Raw genomic sequence first — 18332 nt, 5'->3', positions numbered from 1 at the left:
AAAAAACATAATGCCCATAAGTCAATAAAAAAGCAACAAATGCAATAGCACAGGCTCAGAAACCTCAGAGAACACACTAACGGGGACCAAGCACCAGGCCACCTCTGCACTCACATCAGCAACCGGGAAACACAAACAGAAACCAGACACCACGTCCCACTTCTAGATGAGAGATGCTCCAGAAACCGGGTGACACACCCAGGTTGGTTCCAGGGGGCACAGCACGGAAGCTCACAACACTGCTTTGAGAATGTAAGTCACAAACTTGTCTTGAGAGAAATTCCAACTTTAAATGCCCACCTTTCAACACTTAAGATGCCCATCAATTTCCTTTCTAGGAACCTGTCTGACTTAAACAACAATGAGAAGACAGACAGGTGCCTACTCTGCGCCAGGTAGTGTTCTAAACTCTTGGAACATACAAGTGAGCTAAGCAAAGATCCTGATGCCAGGAATTGAGGGGCGGGGGTGGGAGGACCAACAGACACACTGAAGAAACATTCTGTGTGTGCTGGGAGTGCTCCTAGCTGAGAGTATGTGTGTGTGTTGCTCTGAGCTGAGTAAGTGTGTGGGGGTGTTTTCTGTGTGGCTGGGAATTCTTAGAAAGTCAAATGGCAGAGTAAGATGTATGCTATGGTCCCATTCTATAAAAACAACATAAACAGACTCTGCTCTAGAAGGGTAAGTACATAACTTTTAATAACTACTGCTTTTACGGATAATGAAAAGAACTTTTGGGGTGCCTGGGTGGGTTAGACAGTTCAGGGTTGGATTCTTGATTTCAGCTCAGGTTGTGATCCTTCAGGGTTGTAGGATCGAGCCGTGTTGGGCTCCACGCTGGGCATGGGGTCTGCCTGGGATTCTGGGTCTACCTGCTGCCCCTGTTCATGCTCTCTCTCAGAAACATAAACAACTTTTATTTGTAGTATTTAGCACATGAGCTTGGACTTTCTTAATAAGCATACAAATAAAAACAGGCAAATAATTAAAAAAAAAATATGTAACAAAGAGCCCACAAAGAAGCTTTATAGGATAGCAGAGAAAAAAAGCACCGGAGACCAACAGCAGCATATGGCTGCTGGGAGGTGGGGGCACTCAGGCTGGCGGATGGACGAGGGAACCTCTGAATGGTCAAAACACAGGCCCTTTATAGGAGGAGTACAACTAAAACATATTCCTAAATGGATTGTTTGTAGTAACATGTTTTGATAAACAGAACTTCACCGAGACGATCACACTCTCCCACACTCACGTTATTCACCTAGCACGTGCGGTCCCCTCTCCTCATTGAGGGTGTTCTTGGGGAGGGAGAATTACTAAGAGTAAGACCTCGATACCTTTGTACAGGGAGCAGATCAACAACCTACAAGCATTAGGTGTTCTTGAGAAACCATCAAGACTCGCCGCCTGCTCCCCCACATCTCAGACACACGTGTCCTCTTGCCGGCGCCCGGCCCTCTGCTGCCCCGAGTAGAAAGCACGTACTCTTTTCTTCAAGCGCTCCCGCTCCTTCAGGGTGAGGGTGTCAGCTTTGGCAATGACGGGCACGATGTTCACCTTATTGTGTATTGCTTTCATGAATGCGACGTCTAAGGGCTTAAGTCTGAAAGGAATGAGACAATGCCAGGAATTCAGGGGAAGAACGGGGAAATCACACATTTCTGTTCTCTCAAAATTACCTCGCTTCTTACGTTAAAATATGCAATCTGGGGGAAGCAATCAACCCATCAAGTAAAAAGGAAATTCTAAGTATGTGTGGGTTTCCATGGCGAGCGGTCCACACTTACCCATGTCCGAAGGGTGAGATGAAGTAAAAGCAGCAGTGCACCCTGTTATCGATGATGTGCCGCCGGTTCAAACCACTCTCGTCATGCAGGTACCGTTCAAACTGCTCGTCGATGTAGGAGATGATTGTCTTGAAACTGTGAGAAACATAAACACTGCTAACGATGGAACACAAAAGGCCGATAGCGCATAGCTTCAAAGACCAGCGTTTCTTCTGTTCCCTGCCTCCTTACCAAATATAATCTGATAACTCATTTATAAGATGGGCTGGAAAACGGACTCCTACGCTTGGGAAGATGGAGGTTTCTGGAAGGGTGCCAAGCATCACTTCCCCCACAAGGCGGGGGGAGTGTGTCAAAGGCCTGAACGGAACCGTTCAAAGCACCTGAGGTGACTGAGCGGACAGAGGGCCGCCAGCTCACACAAGGACCGTGACTGACTGCACAGAGGACGGGGTGGCAGGAGAGCACTGGGCGGGGAAGGAAGGAGACGGGAGGCCTTCCCCAGCCTCCCCTTTCTTCCTCACGTGCTGGCAAGCTGGTGCTCTCCGCTGAGGTAAGAGCCCACAGTGCCTCCATGACCGAGGTCCTCTCTGCGGTACAGGGGGCACAGTGCTCTTCTACCTGTAGGTCCCCTTACTTGGGCTAATGATGTCAAGGACCAAGTCTCTAAGAGAAAGGACTACGTCATAATCCTCTCCATTGGCCACGGTTCTTTCAGATCAAAGTGTTTCACTTATACCAGCAGTTGAAGGATAGTTGGTTCTAAACAGAAAAAATACCCGTTCTGTGTGAGACTCCTCACTGAAGATGTTATAGTTTCACTGCCTTATTACACAGCTGCCTCAGACCCACTCATCACCCGTAACGCTGTGGATCGTGAATGCGTCAGAACGACCACCAGCACTTGCGGGGCTGCATGTCCCCGGAGGCCATACCAGTCCCTGCAGTTGATGGCATCCCCGTAGCCGGGCGTGTCCACCACTGTCAAGCGCAGCTTGACCCCTCGCTCCTCGATCTCCACAGTCGAAGCCTCAATCTGGACAGTTCTTTCAATTTTCTCTAAAAAAGAAACAAACTTCATAAGAAAATATACCTAGTAATTAACCCAGTTTTCAAAGACGAGAGATGACCTGTTACTTTCTTACTCAGAAACAAATGACTGAGAACTTCATGACCTTCTTGGAGGATGGTTCTCAGAGGTTCACACAAGGACTGTGTACAAACGATCCCCGACCTGGCAAGGAAACCTGGCAGCTAAGATTAAATGCTGGCTTGGGAGGGCTAAAATGCCAATATTGAAAATTATGACCTCCGTTGCTAAGATAAAGAGCAATTTATGAATTTATTTAAAAACTGAATTCAAAGTTCCTGTGAGCGGGCTCCACATGCCAGCTGTGGCGGCCCAGGGCCTGGGCTCCGACCACGTGTGCTAACCCATGCACCCCAGGAACGTCCCTGGATGCACCGCAGCGCTCCCACCACAGGCGAGGAGGGCACACACCTGCTCCCACAGCAATCAGCTACGTAGACAACTCTTTTCAGGAGAAAACATTTTGCCTTGATCCTCCCATCAAACATAATACAGGCAGAAACTACTTCTATTACTTGATAGCAAAAGGAAACCAGCTCGGAGAGGATGGCCCTGCGGATTCATGCTCAGGGTCCACAAGCAGGATCCTAGGGCTGCAGGTGCAACCCCTTTCCCGACCAGAAGAACGCTGTGCTTGTGTTTACAGCAGAACAGAAGCACAAGGCTGAGGCTGAGGCAAAAACATCAATGCTGTGTTCTCAGCAGCGGTCCCGCAGAGAACTACGCGTACAGCACGATAGGGCTCTTGTACCTGCGGCTCCAGGTATGATTCTTTCTGGGTAGAGATCAGTCAGGAATAGGCTGTTTATGAGAGTTGATTTTCCTAGACCCGATTCACCTTTAAATGAAAATGAAAACATTGTCACAACATGACCCATAGGACATGGTAACCTACTGATTCACGGGAGGCCTAGCTCGGGGCTAAGTGCCTCACACACGTCATCGTCTACACTCCACACGACCCCTACCACTTTGGTATGACTCTCCTCACTTCATCAATGGGGAAATGGGTGTTCCAAGGTTAGCAACTTGCCTTTGCTCAGAGAGCTATCCAGAGCACGGCCTTGATTTGAACCCAGGCCTATCAGTCTCCAGAATTCCCACACAGTAAGACCAGAAACGCCCTCTTAGTTCTTCACGAAGGCGTGGAATGGACTTTAGCAGTGGGTCTTTATTTTTTGATGAATAGAATACAAAGTTTTCAGTGATGATTTTTGCTAACCGTGAAAGTAAGCACATTTTCAGAAAACTGAACACATCAAACCATGTCAACAGCACTCTGACTTGCCAAACCGTGGGAAGTGGAAACGGAACAGATGCCCAACATTGCCCTCTAGTCTGCAGCCTCCCTCCTGTCACTGAGGCGAAGCAGGCCACCTCTCCCCCTCTCCTGCTCGCACACACACGACCCGCCACTGCTGTCTCATGTCAGACAACCTGCCCGCTCAACACTGTTGAGTGTGTAGGACCAATTAAGAAAACACATACTCATTGCAGAATGTGATGAGTTAAGAATTCTTCAACTACTGGGGCACCCGGGTGGCTCAGTGATTGAGCGCCTGCCTTCAGCTCAGGGTGGGACCCCAGGGGCCCGGGGTCAAGTCTTGCGTGGGGTTCCCCGCGGGGAGCCTGCTTCTCCCTCTGCCTGCGTCTCTGCCTCTCCCCAGGTCTTATACATTCTAGGAAGCATGCACAGATTCCACCGTTTCACTGCAGGCCATTTACTAAGGCCAAGTTCTGCAAGGAGAAGTGCTTCTGCACTTAGTGCCTGACTGTCCCCTGGTCCCCTCGGTTTTAATCTCCCTCTGCCCAGTCCTGCACCGCATGTGGAAGGGACACACATCTGTTTTAAATATCATTATTTCTGGGAAAATGAAGAACAAGAGTGAATTCGAAATGTGTAGACATACAGAATAAGGACTCTGCTTTAATTAGATCGTAACTTTCCTATGTGGAAAGGAGTATCAAAAGGACAAAACCAGAATTACACGTTGAACATGTCCAAATAGGAGGACACCAAATTATCCTTTTAATAAACTGCCTAGCAACGTCCCCTTACGTTTTTATCACACAATGAGGAGATTTTAACAAATAAGTGCTCAGTCCTTTTGTGTGCCTGGCCCAGGTCCAGGCTCTAGGACATGAGAAAGACCAGAGTAGCTAAATCCCTGCTCCCGTGCAGCCTGTGGGTCCAGTGGGAGAGGACAAGTAAGCAAAATCACTCTGTCAAGGACAAGGTGGTGACAGATGTGGGTGATGAAGCTGAAAGGGACCAGGGCACAGAAGACACCTCAACAGAGGTATATGAGTTTCTTTTTAAAAAGTAGGGATACTCCAGTGATTGATTCTAAATTATAAATCTTCATTTAAAAGGTGGAAGTATCTTCACTTGGAATGACTTTCAGACATCTATAAGTAATAAACTCATTAACTCAGAACGTGCTGCTATACTTGGGCTGAATCTGTGGGCGGCTGGCTTTGTGACTGCACGTTACCAGTACCTCCGTCCCACGGGAGTGTCTCAGGTGCCTTTACATGGGGGACACAGGACTCAAGAGATCTGGAGCGTCAGGCCCACGGCACGGGACACACCAGGCTCAGCACCCTTCCGCAGCAGTCCCGCGGAGGTGGTGACAGCGAAGGCTGACTGGCCTGGGAGGGATCCGGGTTTACAAAATGGCTCGTGTTTCCACCAACCAGGGAGAAAAGACCAGGCATCAAGCACAAGGTGGCGCCACCATATGAAAAACACGTGCAGGTGACAAAGGTGAGCTTCATTTTACAACTGTATTCTCAAATCCTATTAGGCAAAAGGTCCCAGAAGCTTCCAATTAAAACAGGCTAAACTCCCCTCGCTCCCCGCCCCAAACGTAGGCCTTACCAAAACAAAACAAAACCCACGACTCTCTAACACGGGGCCCTTCACATCTTTACTTCTGAATTTTATCCAATACAACAACGTGCTCTCTCACACACGGTGCAGCCAGAGCCATTTGGGGGGGGAGGGGGCCCAGGGGGTAGCATCCGACGCGGTCCGCAGAGCCGGGCGCCGCTGAGGAGGTGCCACTTCATGGGAAAAGGACGCTCAGGCAGGCCCTGCGCAGCTCACAGTGCCCGTCCCAGGTGCAGGCGCCCTCAGGAAGCGGTGCCCAGAACGCGACTGCGCAGTTTCAGAGCACGTGAACCTGTGATGACATGGGCATATTTTTGCTGGAAGGAAGGTCAGTTTTCATTTTCTTAGCTTAGTTCCCAAGTTCTCAGTGTTCACTCCGTAGGCCCTTGTGAATTTGGCCACCCTAACCGACCTATGGACTTTCTACGAGGGCATGTATTTCCACGATACATTTTCTAATTTTAACCTTGCTTTTCTTGTGAATAGAGCCATCACCCCACATAATGGTGGGAGACTGGAAACCTGTTATAAACCACCACCAACTACGACCATTTGACCAGACTTCAGCAGCATCATGTTCCCTCACAAGTAACCCACCACCTGACCTCTGTCCTTGAAGTCTTTTTCTTTCTTTTTTTTCTTTAAGATTTTATTTATTTATTCATGAGAGACTCGGAGACACAGGCAGAGGGAGAAGCAGGCTCCATACAGGGAGCCCGACGTGGGACTGGATCCCGGGACTCCAGGATCACACCCTGGGCCGAAGGCAGGCGCTAAACCGCTGAGCTACCTGGGGATCCGCCCTTGAGGTCTAAAGAACGTATTTATGATTCTAAAATTCTTGCAAACTGTTGCCCAAACACTTAAAAGTTTTTGTTTTTAAAAAGATTTTACTTGAGACAGCAAGAGCACACATGTACAAGTGCGGGGAGGGGCAGAGGCAGAGACTGAAGCAGACTCCATACTGAGCACGGAGTGAGCCCAGGGCCCTGGAGCTCCATCTCAGGACCTGAGCTGAAACCGAGAGTCAGACACTTAATGCACTACTCAGGCTCCCCAATACTTGTCGTTTTTCATTTGCATATGATTGTTTTGTAAAATTTATTTCCTTAGAAGCATGCCACAGTTTTAAAAACAATGCCTTTTCTCTTCAATAGTCTCTGACTTACAAGTTAGGTGCACTGGCCCTTTCCCGATATAGATTTTCCCTCTACCCAAAAGTAGAGTGTTCCCAAGCATAAATGGTGGACAGCAAAAAAGCAAATACCACTAACTGGTATGGAAGCATTTTTTGACATTCTTAGATTACCCCCTCCCCCCCCCCCAAAAAAATCACATCTCAGGCTTTTCTTTTTCTGATACCTTAGAATATATCTTAACAGAGATGCAAAATTAATCGAGGTGAACCCCAGATGCCTGCAGACACAGTTCAGAACTCTGGCCGCGGATGCAGAGATGCTGAGAGTGGGAAGGAGCTCTGGGGGTGTGCTATCTCTAACTGCTCATGGCAAAACCCACGCCGAGCTCTTTTGCTTGTCTTTCGGTTAGTGAAAATGGGCACTATTGTTAGGTCTTCCATAAAAGGCATAATGTGAACTTTCAGAAAGCAGGGGATACCTGTATACCATTTTTCTTAAGCTGCTAATAGTTACAATTTGCAAGTTGAGGGTTCGTGTGGTTAAGTTACTAGTTGTTTTTATTATTATTATTTTTTTAAATTTTTATTTATTTATGATAGGCACACAGTGAGAGAGAGAGGCAGAGACACAGGCAGAGGGAGAAGCAGGCTTCATGCACCGGGAGCCTGACGTGGGATTTGATCCTGGGTCTCCAGGATCACGCCCTGGGCCAAAGGCAGGTGCTAAACCGCTGCGCCACCCAGGGATCCCTGTTTTTATTATTTTTTAAAGATTTTATTTATTTATTCACGAGAGACACACACACAGAGGGGGCAGAAACACAGGCAGAGGGAGAAGCAGGCTCCCTGCGAGGAGCCCGACGTGGGATTCGATCCCAGGACCCTGGGGTCACACCCTGGGCTGAAGGCAGACGCTCAACCACTGAGCCCCCTGGGTGTCCCAAGTTACTGTTAGTCACTATCCAGCTCACCCTTAATCCCCTATCTGCTTTACTTCCATCCCACATTACTGAGGTGTAACTTACACACACCTCAGCTCAAGGGTTACTTGGACTCATGCGAACTGTACTGATGGGTTAGTTTGCCAAAGTACCACTCAGGTAAACTCCACCCAAGACAAAGACCTCTGTGCCACCAGAGCGCCTCTGCAGAAGTCCGTCAGCTTTACCCCTCTGGCATCACGTACCAACCTTTCTGTCCCTACAGATTGGTTTTGATTATCCTAGAACTTCATATACACAGGATCACGCAGCATGCCTTCTTGTGTCTGGCTGCTTCTGCTCAGCCAATTAGCTCTGGAGATTCATCCACGCTGCTGCACCTAGCAGCAGCCCGGTTTCTTTGGATGCCTAGCACTTTTCCCTGATACAGACACACCACAATGTGCTGATCCACCTCCTGCTGGACACCTGCGTTAAGTCCAACTGGAGCTACTGCAGGAAGAGTGGCGATGAACATCCATCAACAGTCTCTTGGACATGCTATCATTTCTCCTGGGTGACCACGTAGAATGGGAACTGTCAAGTTACACGGGAATTGACAAGAAAGCACCAAACTGGTTTCCAAAGTGGCTGCATCACTTTATATCCTCACCAACCAGCAGGAGAGTTGTTGCCCATAACCTTGCTACCACGTGGGCTGCCAGACTCTGAGTGTGTGAGGGCATCTCGTGGGGCAGTGTACATTTTCCCTGATGACTGAGGATGCCGTGTGTGTCCTGGCCACTCAGCATCTCCTTGTGGCCCTTTTCTGTCACTGGGGAGTTGCCTATCTGACTAAACTTCCTCCTAGAATTCGGACAGCTCTAGTTAGGCCAACAACCCACCTAGAGGGAACTGTGGTGGAGAGGGTGAAGGAGGGCTTCATGGTCACCATCTGCCACATGACCATCTCCGTTACAGTGCTAGCTGCAAAACGACCCAGCTTTCCCCCTCTGCATCACCTTGGCACCTCTGCCAACTCAGCTGACCGTGTGCACGTGGGTCTACTTTGGGCTGTTGTTCTCGTCAGTGGATTTCGATGTCTACCCTTACCACACCGAGGTTCCTGCTGGTATGTCTTGAAATCAGACAGCAACAGTCCTCTACGTGGTTTTGTCTATTCCAGGCCCTCTGCACTCACTGCTTACACTTCAGAATCAGATTGTCCATCTCCATTTTTAAAAAGCCTGGTGTGGGGTGTCTGGATGGATCAGTTGCTGAAGTGTCTGCCTTCAGCACAGGTCATGATCTCGGGGTCCTGGGATCCAGCCCACATCAGACTCCCTGCTCTGCCTCTGCCTCCTGCTTGTACTTGCTCTCTCTCTCAAATAAATATTAAAAAATAAAACAAATCAATTAAAAAAAACCCATGTGACGTTGGCTGGCATTGTGTTGACTCTACCATCGCTCTCAGGGCACAAGGACACCATCATGGGCACTCCCGGCACACTGGCAGCTCTCACGGCTTACATGACCTTGTTTCTCTCAGCCATGTTGTCCTGCTGTCAGTGAAGGTCACACACACATTTTGCTACCTTACCCTCAGCAGTGCACACTTCTTATGTTACGATAAATGGTACTGTTTTTTACAGTGTTTTTATTACTATTGTTTTTGATAGTCTTGTCAAGGTCATTTAAAAATAACCTGTTGGTAATAAATAGAAATCAACCTTATTTTTGTGTACTGATCAGAACCTATAATCTTGATAAAATTCACTTTATTAGACCTAGTAGTTTGGGAATTCCTTAGAAGTAACATACACAAGTCATTACACTTGTAATTAAGAATGTTCTACTTTCTTTTTTCATGTGAAAGAGTAACATTAACTATAGGTTTTTAGAATATACTCAATCAAGTTGAGAAAACTTCCTTTTATTTGTAGATTACTAATTTTTAGAATCTTTAATGGGTTATGAATTGTTACAACTGTATGTTTTAGATGACCGCATGAATTTCCCCTTTAGAACCATGGGAACTGGGGTGCCTGAGTGGCTCAGTTAGTTATGCGTCTGCCTTTGGCTCAGGTCATGGTCCCAGGGTCCTGGGATCGAATCCCACATTGGGTTCTCTGCTCCGTGGGGAGCCTGCTTCTCCCTCACCCTCCTCTCCCTGCCCCCTGCTCATGCTGTCTCTCTCTCCAAAAAAAAAAAAAAAAAAAAGCACCATTGAAATTGGAGATTCCAATGTTAAACCACACGCTCTTGAGATAAACCCCACTTGTTAGGACATATAGTCAGCTTTATCCCAAACATGTGCCTCGAAGGTGAGAATTTGTCCCAACACAACTGATATGTTAAGAGAACAATTTCAACATAAGAGTAACGTTGCATCTCCCTATGTGTGATCTCGCTCATGACCAAACAGGTGAACACGAAGACCAGACCCAGCAGAACCAAGCCATGGAAGCATACTCCCGTAGGTGCACCCCTTGGCTCCCAGCAACCTCAGTTAAGCGGGTACCATGGGCCACACCCACTCACCTCTCCCGACACAGCTTCCCATCCGACACAGCTTCCCATCCGTCTGCACCCAGCCCTCCTTCCACCATTTCCTGCACTCACCCACTCTGACAAACTTTAGGGACTAGTCAACCCACAATGCTTCTACTTGGCATAGTATATGGTATTTTAACCAATTAACACGTTAGAATCATTTTTATTCCGTTCCTCTCTCCCTTCCAAATGTGCCACTGAAGCAGCTTTAGAGTCTTGTGCCCCCATTTTCTTCAGAAGCCAGTGGTTTCAACTGCATTGTTGCATAATGTTTTTAAGGAACATATGTACATTGTATGATAGCAGAACTGACTGTATTAAGCATTTTTATATATTGCTGGCCTTGCCAAAATTTTATTGAGATGTCTGTGTCTATGCTCATTAAGATTTAGCCTGTATTTTTCTCATTACTGAGTCCAGGATAATGCTGGCCTATAAAACACTCTCTCCATGAAGAGTAGCTTTGGTGAATGTTCCACATGCACTTGAAAAGAATGTGTTATCTTGCAGTTTCTCAGCCTAGTGCTCTCAATGCCAATTAGGTCATACTGGTTGATAGTGTTACTTTAACACTCTGCAACGTTACTGATTTTGTTTCATAAATTACTATGCAGAATGTTAAAAACCCATTCTTAGAGATTGATCTTTCTCCTTTCTGATTGTGCACTGTGCATTGTGGAGCTCTGTGATTAAGTATGTGCACATACAGCTGCGATGAGGTCATCCTGAACTGATTCCTACATCTTTCCGATACATACTTTTTCACTTTGGGAGTACCCAGGTAGTAGACCACAAGTCCACTTCATCTGGTATGAATACAACCACTTCAGGTTCTCATGGGGGGCTTTGCTTGAGGATTTTCCACCCTGGTGTCCAGGCTCACAACTGCCTGCCTGACTGTCACGGTCACGGCTGTGTCCCTTCTGCCAGGGTGCTGCCTCATCTCTTCTTTCTCTTTCTGCCTTCTTTTGGATTAAACAGAGGTTTTTGTGTTCTTGTTTATCAAACCTACTTGCTTTCAGCCAAACCCTTGCTTTACTTTTCTAGTGTCTGCTCCAGAGGTGCAAACAGGCAATGTTAACCTCCCCTATGGAATATCCCACCAGGTCAACCATCACAGCAGCTCCTCTACGCACCTTCCTATCTATGCTATCCTGGCTCACCGTACTCCAACATCATATGGTGTCAGCTTCGTTTAAAAGGCAATTATCATTAAAAGAAATGAAAAACCAAGAAAAGTGTTTATATTTACTGACACACTTGCCATTTCCAGGGTTCTATCCCTTCTGTCAATCTAAGAAACCTTGTTTAATAATCTTTCTTTTGGGGCACCTGGGGGGGGGCTCAGTGGTTGAGGTCCTGCCTTTGGTTCAGGTCATGACTCCGAGGTCCCAGGATACAGTCCCCCACTGGGCTCCCTGTGGGGAGCCTCTTTCTCTCTCATGAATAAATAATTAAAAAAAAAAAAAAAACACAACTTTCTTCTGGTGCAGATCTGACAGTGATAAATTCTCTCGGCTTTTATCTAAAAATGCTTGTATTTCATTTTTTTAAGTATCCATTTTTCAAGGTTATTTTTGATGAATTCAGAATTCTAAGCTGATGGTTTTATTCTTTTAGTACTTTGAACTGTCATTTCACATGGCTTATATGATTCCTGGTAAGTTGGTGGTTCTTTTCACCTTCAAACCTCTGTATGCAATGTGCTTGTTTCCCACCACCCACAGCCTTACTTGTAAGACTTTTCTGTTTATCAGTGCTTTTCACCAACTGGTTATTGTGTGCCATGGAGTGTTCTTCATATTTATTCTACTTGGTATCTGGATTATTTATTTATTTATTTATGATACTTTCTATTGAACTTTTCTCTTCTGCAGTGCAAAATTTGCTGTTAGGTCAGAAAAATTTCCATCTCAGTTGTTGTAATTTCTATTTTTTTTAACCTCTAGTTCTTTCTGTTAAGTCTTTTCTGGTTATCTTGTACTTCCTTATTGTATTGCTATTCTCCTTTACGAACCAAGAGTGTATTTAATTAAAATAGTAAATATTCTCTTTTACCAATTCTATCACCTGTCACTTCTGGACCTATTTCTATTGCCTGATTTCTCTCCTGGTTATGTGCTACATTGTTTTGTTTCTTTGCATAAACAGTACTTTATTACTGGATGCTAGCAAGTATCAATGTTACACTGTAAACTAGATTTTCTTTTTTTTTTTTTAAAGATTTTTTTTTTTTACTTATTCAAGAGAGACACACAGAGGGGCAGAGACATAGGCAGAAGGAGAAACAGGCTTCCTGCTGGGAGCCCAATGCAGGACTCGATCCCAGAACGCCAGCATCATGACCTGAGTCAAAGGCAGACACTCAATCACTGAGCCATCCAGGCATCCCATGTAAACTGGATTTTGACAACCTTTATAAACGAATGATGACTTTTACCCTGAAAAGTAATTTGTCAATCAGCTTGATTCTTCAAGACTTGTTTATAACTTTGTTAAGTGAAGGTCTAGAACAGCTTCCACACAGCTACTGGCAGGTCTCAGCTCCCTGCCTTGTGGAACTTTTATATAAAGCTGCTGGAGGGTCCTCACAACCCAGCAGATGGCATCCCCAATAGTGATTTGAGAGAAGACAGGGGCATGCCACCATCTCTTTTATGACCTAGTCTCAAAGTCACACACCTTCATTTCTGCTGTGTCCTACTGACTACATGTATAAGTGCTACTCAGTGAGGAGGGGATACAAAGTATCACAAATACCAGGAGGCAAGAATCAGTGAGGCCATTTTGGAGGCTCACTGGCACAAGGAGTGAAATCTTGCACACATACAAACAAGGAAGCCACAAAAATATGAGATTTTATTCATCAGCAAAATTTTCTAAAGATTTTTTTCCCCCAAATTCCCAGTTACTTGAATCTGACAATAAAGGAATTTTCCCACTGACTTCATACTATTACACCCTAAAGGTTGGGAAGGAGAAATAGGCACATATTTAATAAGCCTGAAGGTGTAAGTTAATTTCTTACCGACCACCATTAGTGTGAACTCAAAACCTTTTTTCACTGATTTTCGGTGAACTTGATTGGGAAGATTCGCAAATCCGACATAGCCAGGAGTTTCTGGATTTATAAACTGAGTTGGTTGTTGCTAAAATAAGAACAAATAAATACCCTGTTAGTTGCTATTAAGATATAATCAAACCTGTGACAAAGGTGTCATTAGTTCTCACACACACACACACGCAAAATACATATATCCACTATTCAAAAAGGCATCTCTATCAGAAAACTAATGGTATTCACTTAAGAACATTTTTTTTCAAAGAAAAACTAATTCAGTATCATTCCACGCCTAAGTGCTAATCTAAAATTACATCTTTGTTAAGGAATTAAGCAACACATAAGACAAAATCATCTTTGTACAATTCAAATTTCGACTTCGGAAATTATCTATAGAGTTCCAGGAAAATCAGTCAAAATTTACAAAGTAATGCCGCAATCGAAAGTGGTTTCACTGAACAAATTTAGCAGAATGGCTTCCAAAAGTAAATCCTTCTAGGTATCAGATATGATGCATTTGTGAAACATATCCAGGAACAAGCCATAAGCTATGTCTCTTATTTATTTCTAGCTTTATGGGACAGTGCCACCAAGGGTGAAGCAGGCAACTTAGGGGTGGGATGTGAACATCTAGCTTCAGACCAAAGAGTAGACGGGAATGAGAAACGGAACATAGCTGATGACCGTACAGGGAAGCATCAATATTCCTCAACAGGTGGAAGGACCGATGGAGACGCAATAAAGCAAGTACAAGTACAGTAAAGCTGTAGAATCTAGGTAGTAGCACACTAAAAATGTGAGGAAATCAAAGATACACCAACTGATTTATTAATTTAGAAATAATATTTCATTCAGGATTACCTTTTAGAAATGCATATTCAAATACACAGATGTAAAAAGAATATTCACAAAATGTTGCTAGTGGTTATTTCCAAGTGATAGAATTACAATTAATATTTGCTTTTTTGCTCATCAGTGTTCCACATTAATACTTGCATAAAAGTTAAAACTAGTATAAATGATTATGTATAACACCCAAACACTCAAAAATAAAAGCAAAGTAATAATCTTGCAATCATAAAACAAGTTCTGCTTTTCTCAGCATGTCTTTTAGAGGTAATTTATTTTCAGGGCTCTGGGCTAATTTGCAAGCTGATATAAGCCAATTTATCAAATATAAGAGCCCTATAGATTTCATGATGATAAATTATTAGAATTTGAAATTATTACTTGATTGGTCTCCTGGGAATGATGTAAAGGAGCTTAAACGGATTGTTACTGATTTATTTAGAAACAAGAAATTGGAAATCTGAAAAAGGAAAGCTCAAAGTTTTTAGAATGTCAAATTAGAACTGTCTCAATGAATCAAATATATCAGTTGTATTAAAAATGAGTCACATAAGTCTTGAGTATAAGCAGCTTGAAAACATAAAGCAGTTTCTCTTTATGCATGAGAAGTGAGATCTCTTACCTTAGACATCTTCAGTGAAGATTTCTCAATCTGTTAAAAAAGAAATACATACACATATATCCATGTATGCATGCACACACATTAGATTTAGCATGAACTGACACGTAAAGACTTACACATAAAGCATAAACAGCTTCTGTTTCACTTACCTTGTCAATTGCGTCAAATTACAGAAATGAAGAGATTATCTCATTTTAAATTAGGTATTAAAAAAGTAGGTCAATTCAATCACCCATAAATACATACATATATATATATATATAGACATTCTGAAATTCCAATAACATGCAAACTTTCTTTAGTACTGATGATATGCTAAGCACCAGGGACACAACAGGAGAAAAAGACATTCTCATGACCCCTGGAATTTCGATTTCCTTCCTCTCTCTGAAACCTGTCCAGAGGAAAGGGTGCTTGTAGAGCACTATGTGCTATTGGAGGTTCTTTGAGATCCTGAGAACTGGTTTTCGACAATGGGGCACACAGAGCAACATTTATAAGTAAAAGAAAAAGGACCTGAACACCCTGGAGTGCTGGAGGAGTGTGACAATAGCTTCAGAGACATTTGGAATTTTAATATGAATTTTAGAAAACTTGGAACATGGAGGGAACATGGAGTCTATTGGCTAACCTTTGGTAACAAAGTCAAAAGATATGAATGCAGTCAGATTTGATTCCCTTTAGAGCTTAGAAACCTATTAGGAAGTTTCATGTTCTTGCCTTCTCAGCCCCCAAACCTTAACATTCCTCAGAACTGTATACTCTCTTCCCCTCCTGAATGGAAATGTTCCCAACCACCTCTGAAGACAGGAGGCTCCTGCACCTCACGCACGGTATGGTTAGCTAAGGCTGACCGCAGTAGGGTTTATAGAATTCCACCAAAAACAAGCATCAGAGAGAGCCTTGGTTCTCCTTCTAGCGGCTCCCTGGAAGTCTTACTGGCATCTACCTGGCAGGAGAAGGGAGGCAGAAGAGAGCAGAGGACTCAGTGCAATCTGCAAACTGCTCACTGCTACCACCTGGGCTGAGAATGGAGCATGCTGGAAGGCTGGGCCACGGGGAAGAGCCACCAACTGAGGAGGTGTGGGAAGCTCCAAGCCCAGGTGGTGGAATGAAGGCAATCTGAGAGGAAAGAAGGAATGTTAGGCAACAACAGAGGCAGGAGATGAATTCTGAAGAACCTTTTGGCAAGGAAAGGAATCCAGAGGATGCTGGAAAAGCCTGGAGAACAGAGGTCTGGAGCGTGAGTACTCCAGGAGTAAGATGACAGTCTTACTCTCTTATATCTCCCTGCCTCCAACAAGAGCTCAACAGGCAAGCACCAGGAAGAGGAAGGCCATAATTTGAAGCAAAAAAACAATATCACTGAGAAGAAGATGGAAGTGCACTATTTAAAAGAAACAAAACTGGGGGCACCTGGGCGGCTCCACGGTTGAGCATCTTCCTTCTGCTCAGGTCACGATCCCAGGGTCCTGGATGGACCCCGCATTGCACTCCCTGCTCAGCAAGGAGTCTGCTTCGCCCTCTGCCTCTGTCCCCCACCCTGCTCTTGCTCTTTTTCTCTCTAATAAATAAAATCAAATAAATAAAATCTTAATTTAAAAAAATAAAATGAAAGAAATAAGACTTATTGGACCCTAAAAACCATGATTTTCAAACTTAAAGTCTGGTAACTCGAATTGAACAAATGGTCACAGTTAAGACTCGAACTGTGACTCGGAAGACCAAATACAAAAAATCTTAATGCACAGGCAGTAATACAGAGAAGGAAATCATGGGTAAAAGATAGTCTTGGAAGAACAATCCAGGCCACCTACCATGTTAACAATAAGAGTTCTCATTAAGTGAACGGACAGAGGGAGGAAAAGAATAGCAACAGAAGAACAGAGTCCACACATTACCCGACTATCTGGAGTGAATGAAGGTCTCTTGAATAGAAAGGACACCCTAGGAAAGTTCTATGAATAATACAGGATCAGTATTAAACTACCTCTGTGAAACCTAAGAGTTGAGGACAAGAGTGAGAGCGCAAAAGTAAAACACTCCAAAGGGTGAGGTGAGGGTCAGATGGAACACAGATGGTTCTGACAGAAGGAAGAGCAAACGACCTTTTTTAAATAGAGATTCAGTGTGACTATAAAAGAAAAGGTAACCATTAAAAAAAAAAAAAAGGACAGCGGAACTTCCAAATTAAGAGAAAGATACAGAATAGCAACTTGATGAACTCAGCAAAATCATGGAAACAAGAGAAAAAATAATAAAATCAATCATTAAGTGCAAGGATATACTTAAAACAAAGTAACAAAAGTTTTGAAAACAAAGGGACAGCCTAAAAGACACCAGGCTGGCCAAACACAAAGAAAGTAGGACGGAAAATAACATCAGCCCAGGTGAGATTTAAGGTAAAAATGTGATCCTGATAAAAAGAACGATTTATAGGGAAGATACAACATTCCCAAATTTGCACATACAAATCATTACAGCAGATAAATAACATAAAGCAAAGACTAGAAAAAATGCCAGGTGAACTTGATAAAAATACAAGTATAAGACTTTACTAGCATCCCTCAGAATTACAAATTCAGTAAACAGAATATGAGCAAGCAGAGGATTGAGTAATACAACCAATAAATTAGAATCTACAGACACAGAGAATCTTGAGTTAATAGCATAAAGAGAAGCAGTTAAAGAAAAAAAATCATGTAATTACTATAAAAACTTTAAGTGAATCTTAAAATATATTTTTACAATTGATGTTTTCAACTTGTGATCTGTTAAAACTAGGAGAAAAAAAAATACAACTCCCAATTATTTGGAACACTCTTGGATATCCCTTGGAGCAATGAGAGTAACAACAAAAGCAAAACCCACAAGCTATCTAGAAAGTGATGGAACACAGTAAAAGCTTCATAGACTGATAAGAATTTGAGTTTTAATTATTTTCATTAAAGAATACTGAAAATAAAGAAATTTGGTTCTCAAATTGACAAAGTTAACTCAATAGAAGGATAAATGGATTTAAAAACTACTTCTCTGAAATAAATTCCTCACAAATCCCACTAAGGGAAAAAAAAAAAAAGCAACTATAGAAAAGAAGGTATAATCACAGACTCAGGAGACTCCACATATCAAGATGGCCAGAGATTTGAAAATCTGGAAGAAATGGATGATTTCCCAGACACTGTAAATTACCAAAATGGAACAAGAACTGAAAACATTGACCAGAACAAATACTACCGAACAGCTGAATAAAATCTACCAATGAAGACGGGACCAAGACCGGACGGAATTAGAGCTGTGTTCCATCCAACCCAGAACGAATAACACTTAAACCAATTCTATGAGGACACTACAACTTTAACAACAAACCCAGACAGAAACCTAAGAAAGCTGGTTAGGTAGCGCTATGTCAAATCTCA

At 43.7% G+C, this 18332-nt stretch overlaps 1 protein-coding gene across 2 annotated transcripts in view; it reads right to left on the bottom strand.

Moving 5' to 3' along the window:
* The window catches only part of SEPTIN2 (septin 2), a 33989-nt gene that overhangs the window by 11430 nt on the left and 4227 nt on the right, over positions 1-18332 (bottom strand). For both annotated transcript variants that reach the window (XM_025463759.3, XM_025463760.3), the window contains exons 2-7: positions 14914-14943; positions 13410-13530; positions 3629-3715; positions 2723-2846; positions 1788-1922; positions 1486-1603 (exon numbers count right to left, since the gene is read on the bottom strand). In XM_025463759.3, coding sequence (XP_025319544.1) covers positions 1486-1603; positions 1788-1922; positions 2723-2846; positions 3629-3715; positions 13410-13530; positions 14914-14922 — 594 coding nt within the window. In that variant the 5' untranslated portion in view covers positions 14923-14943. The remainder of the gene's footprint in view (positions 1-1485; positions 1604-1787; positions 1923-2722; positions 2847-3628; positions 3716-13409; positions 13531-14913; positions 14944-18332) is intronic.

The sequence above is a fragment of the Canis lupus genome, chromosome 25 (genome assembly GCF_003254725.2).
Source record: "Canis lupus dingo isolate Sandy chromosome 25, ASM325472v2, whole genome shotgun sequence".
NCBI classification, from domain to species: Eukaryota; Metazoa; Chordata; class Mammalia; order Carnivora; family Canidae; genus Canis; species Canis lupus.
This window is presented reverse-complemented; position numbering and strand designations above follow the sequence as displayed.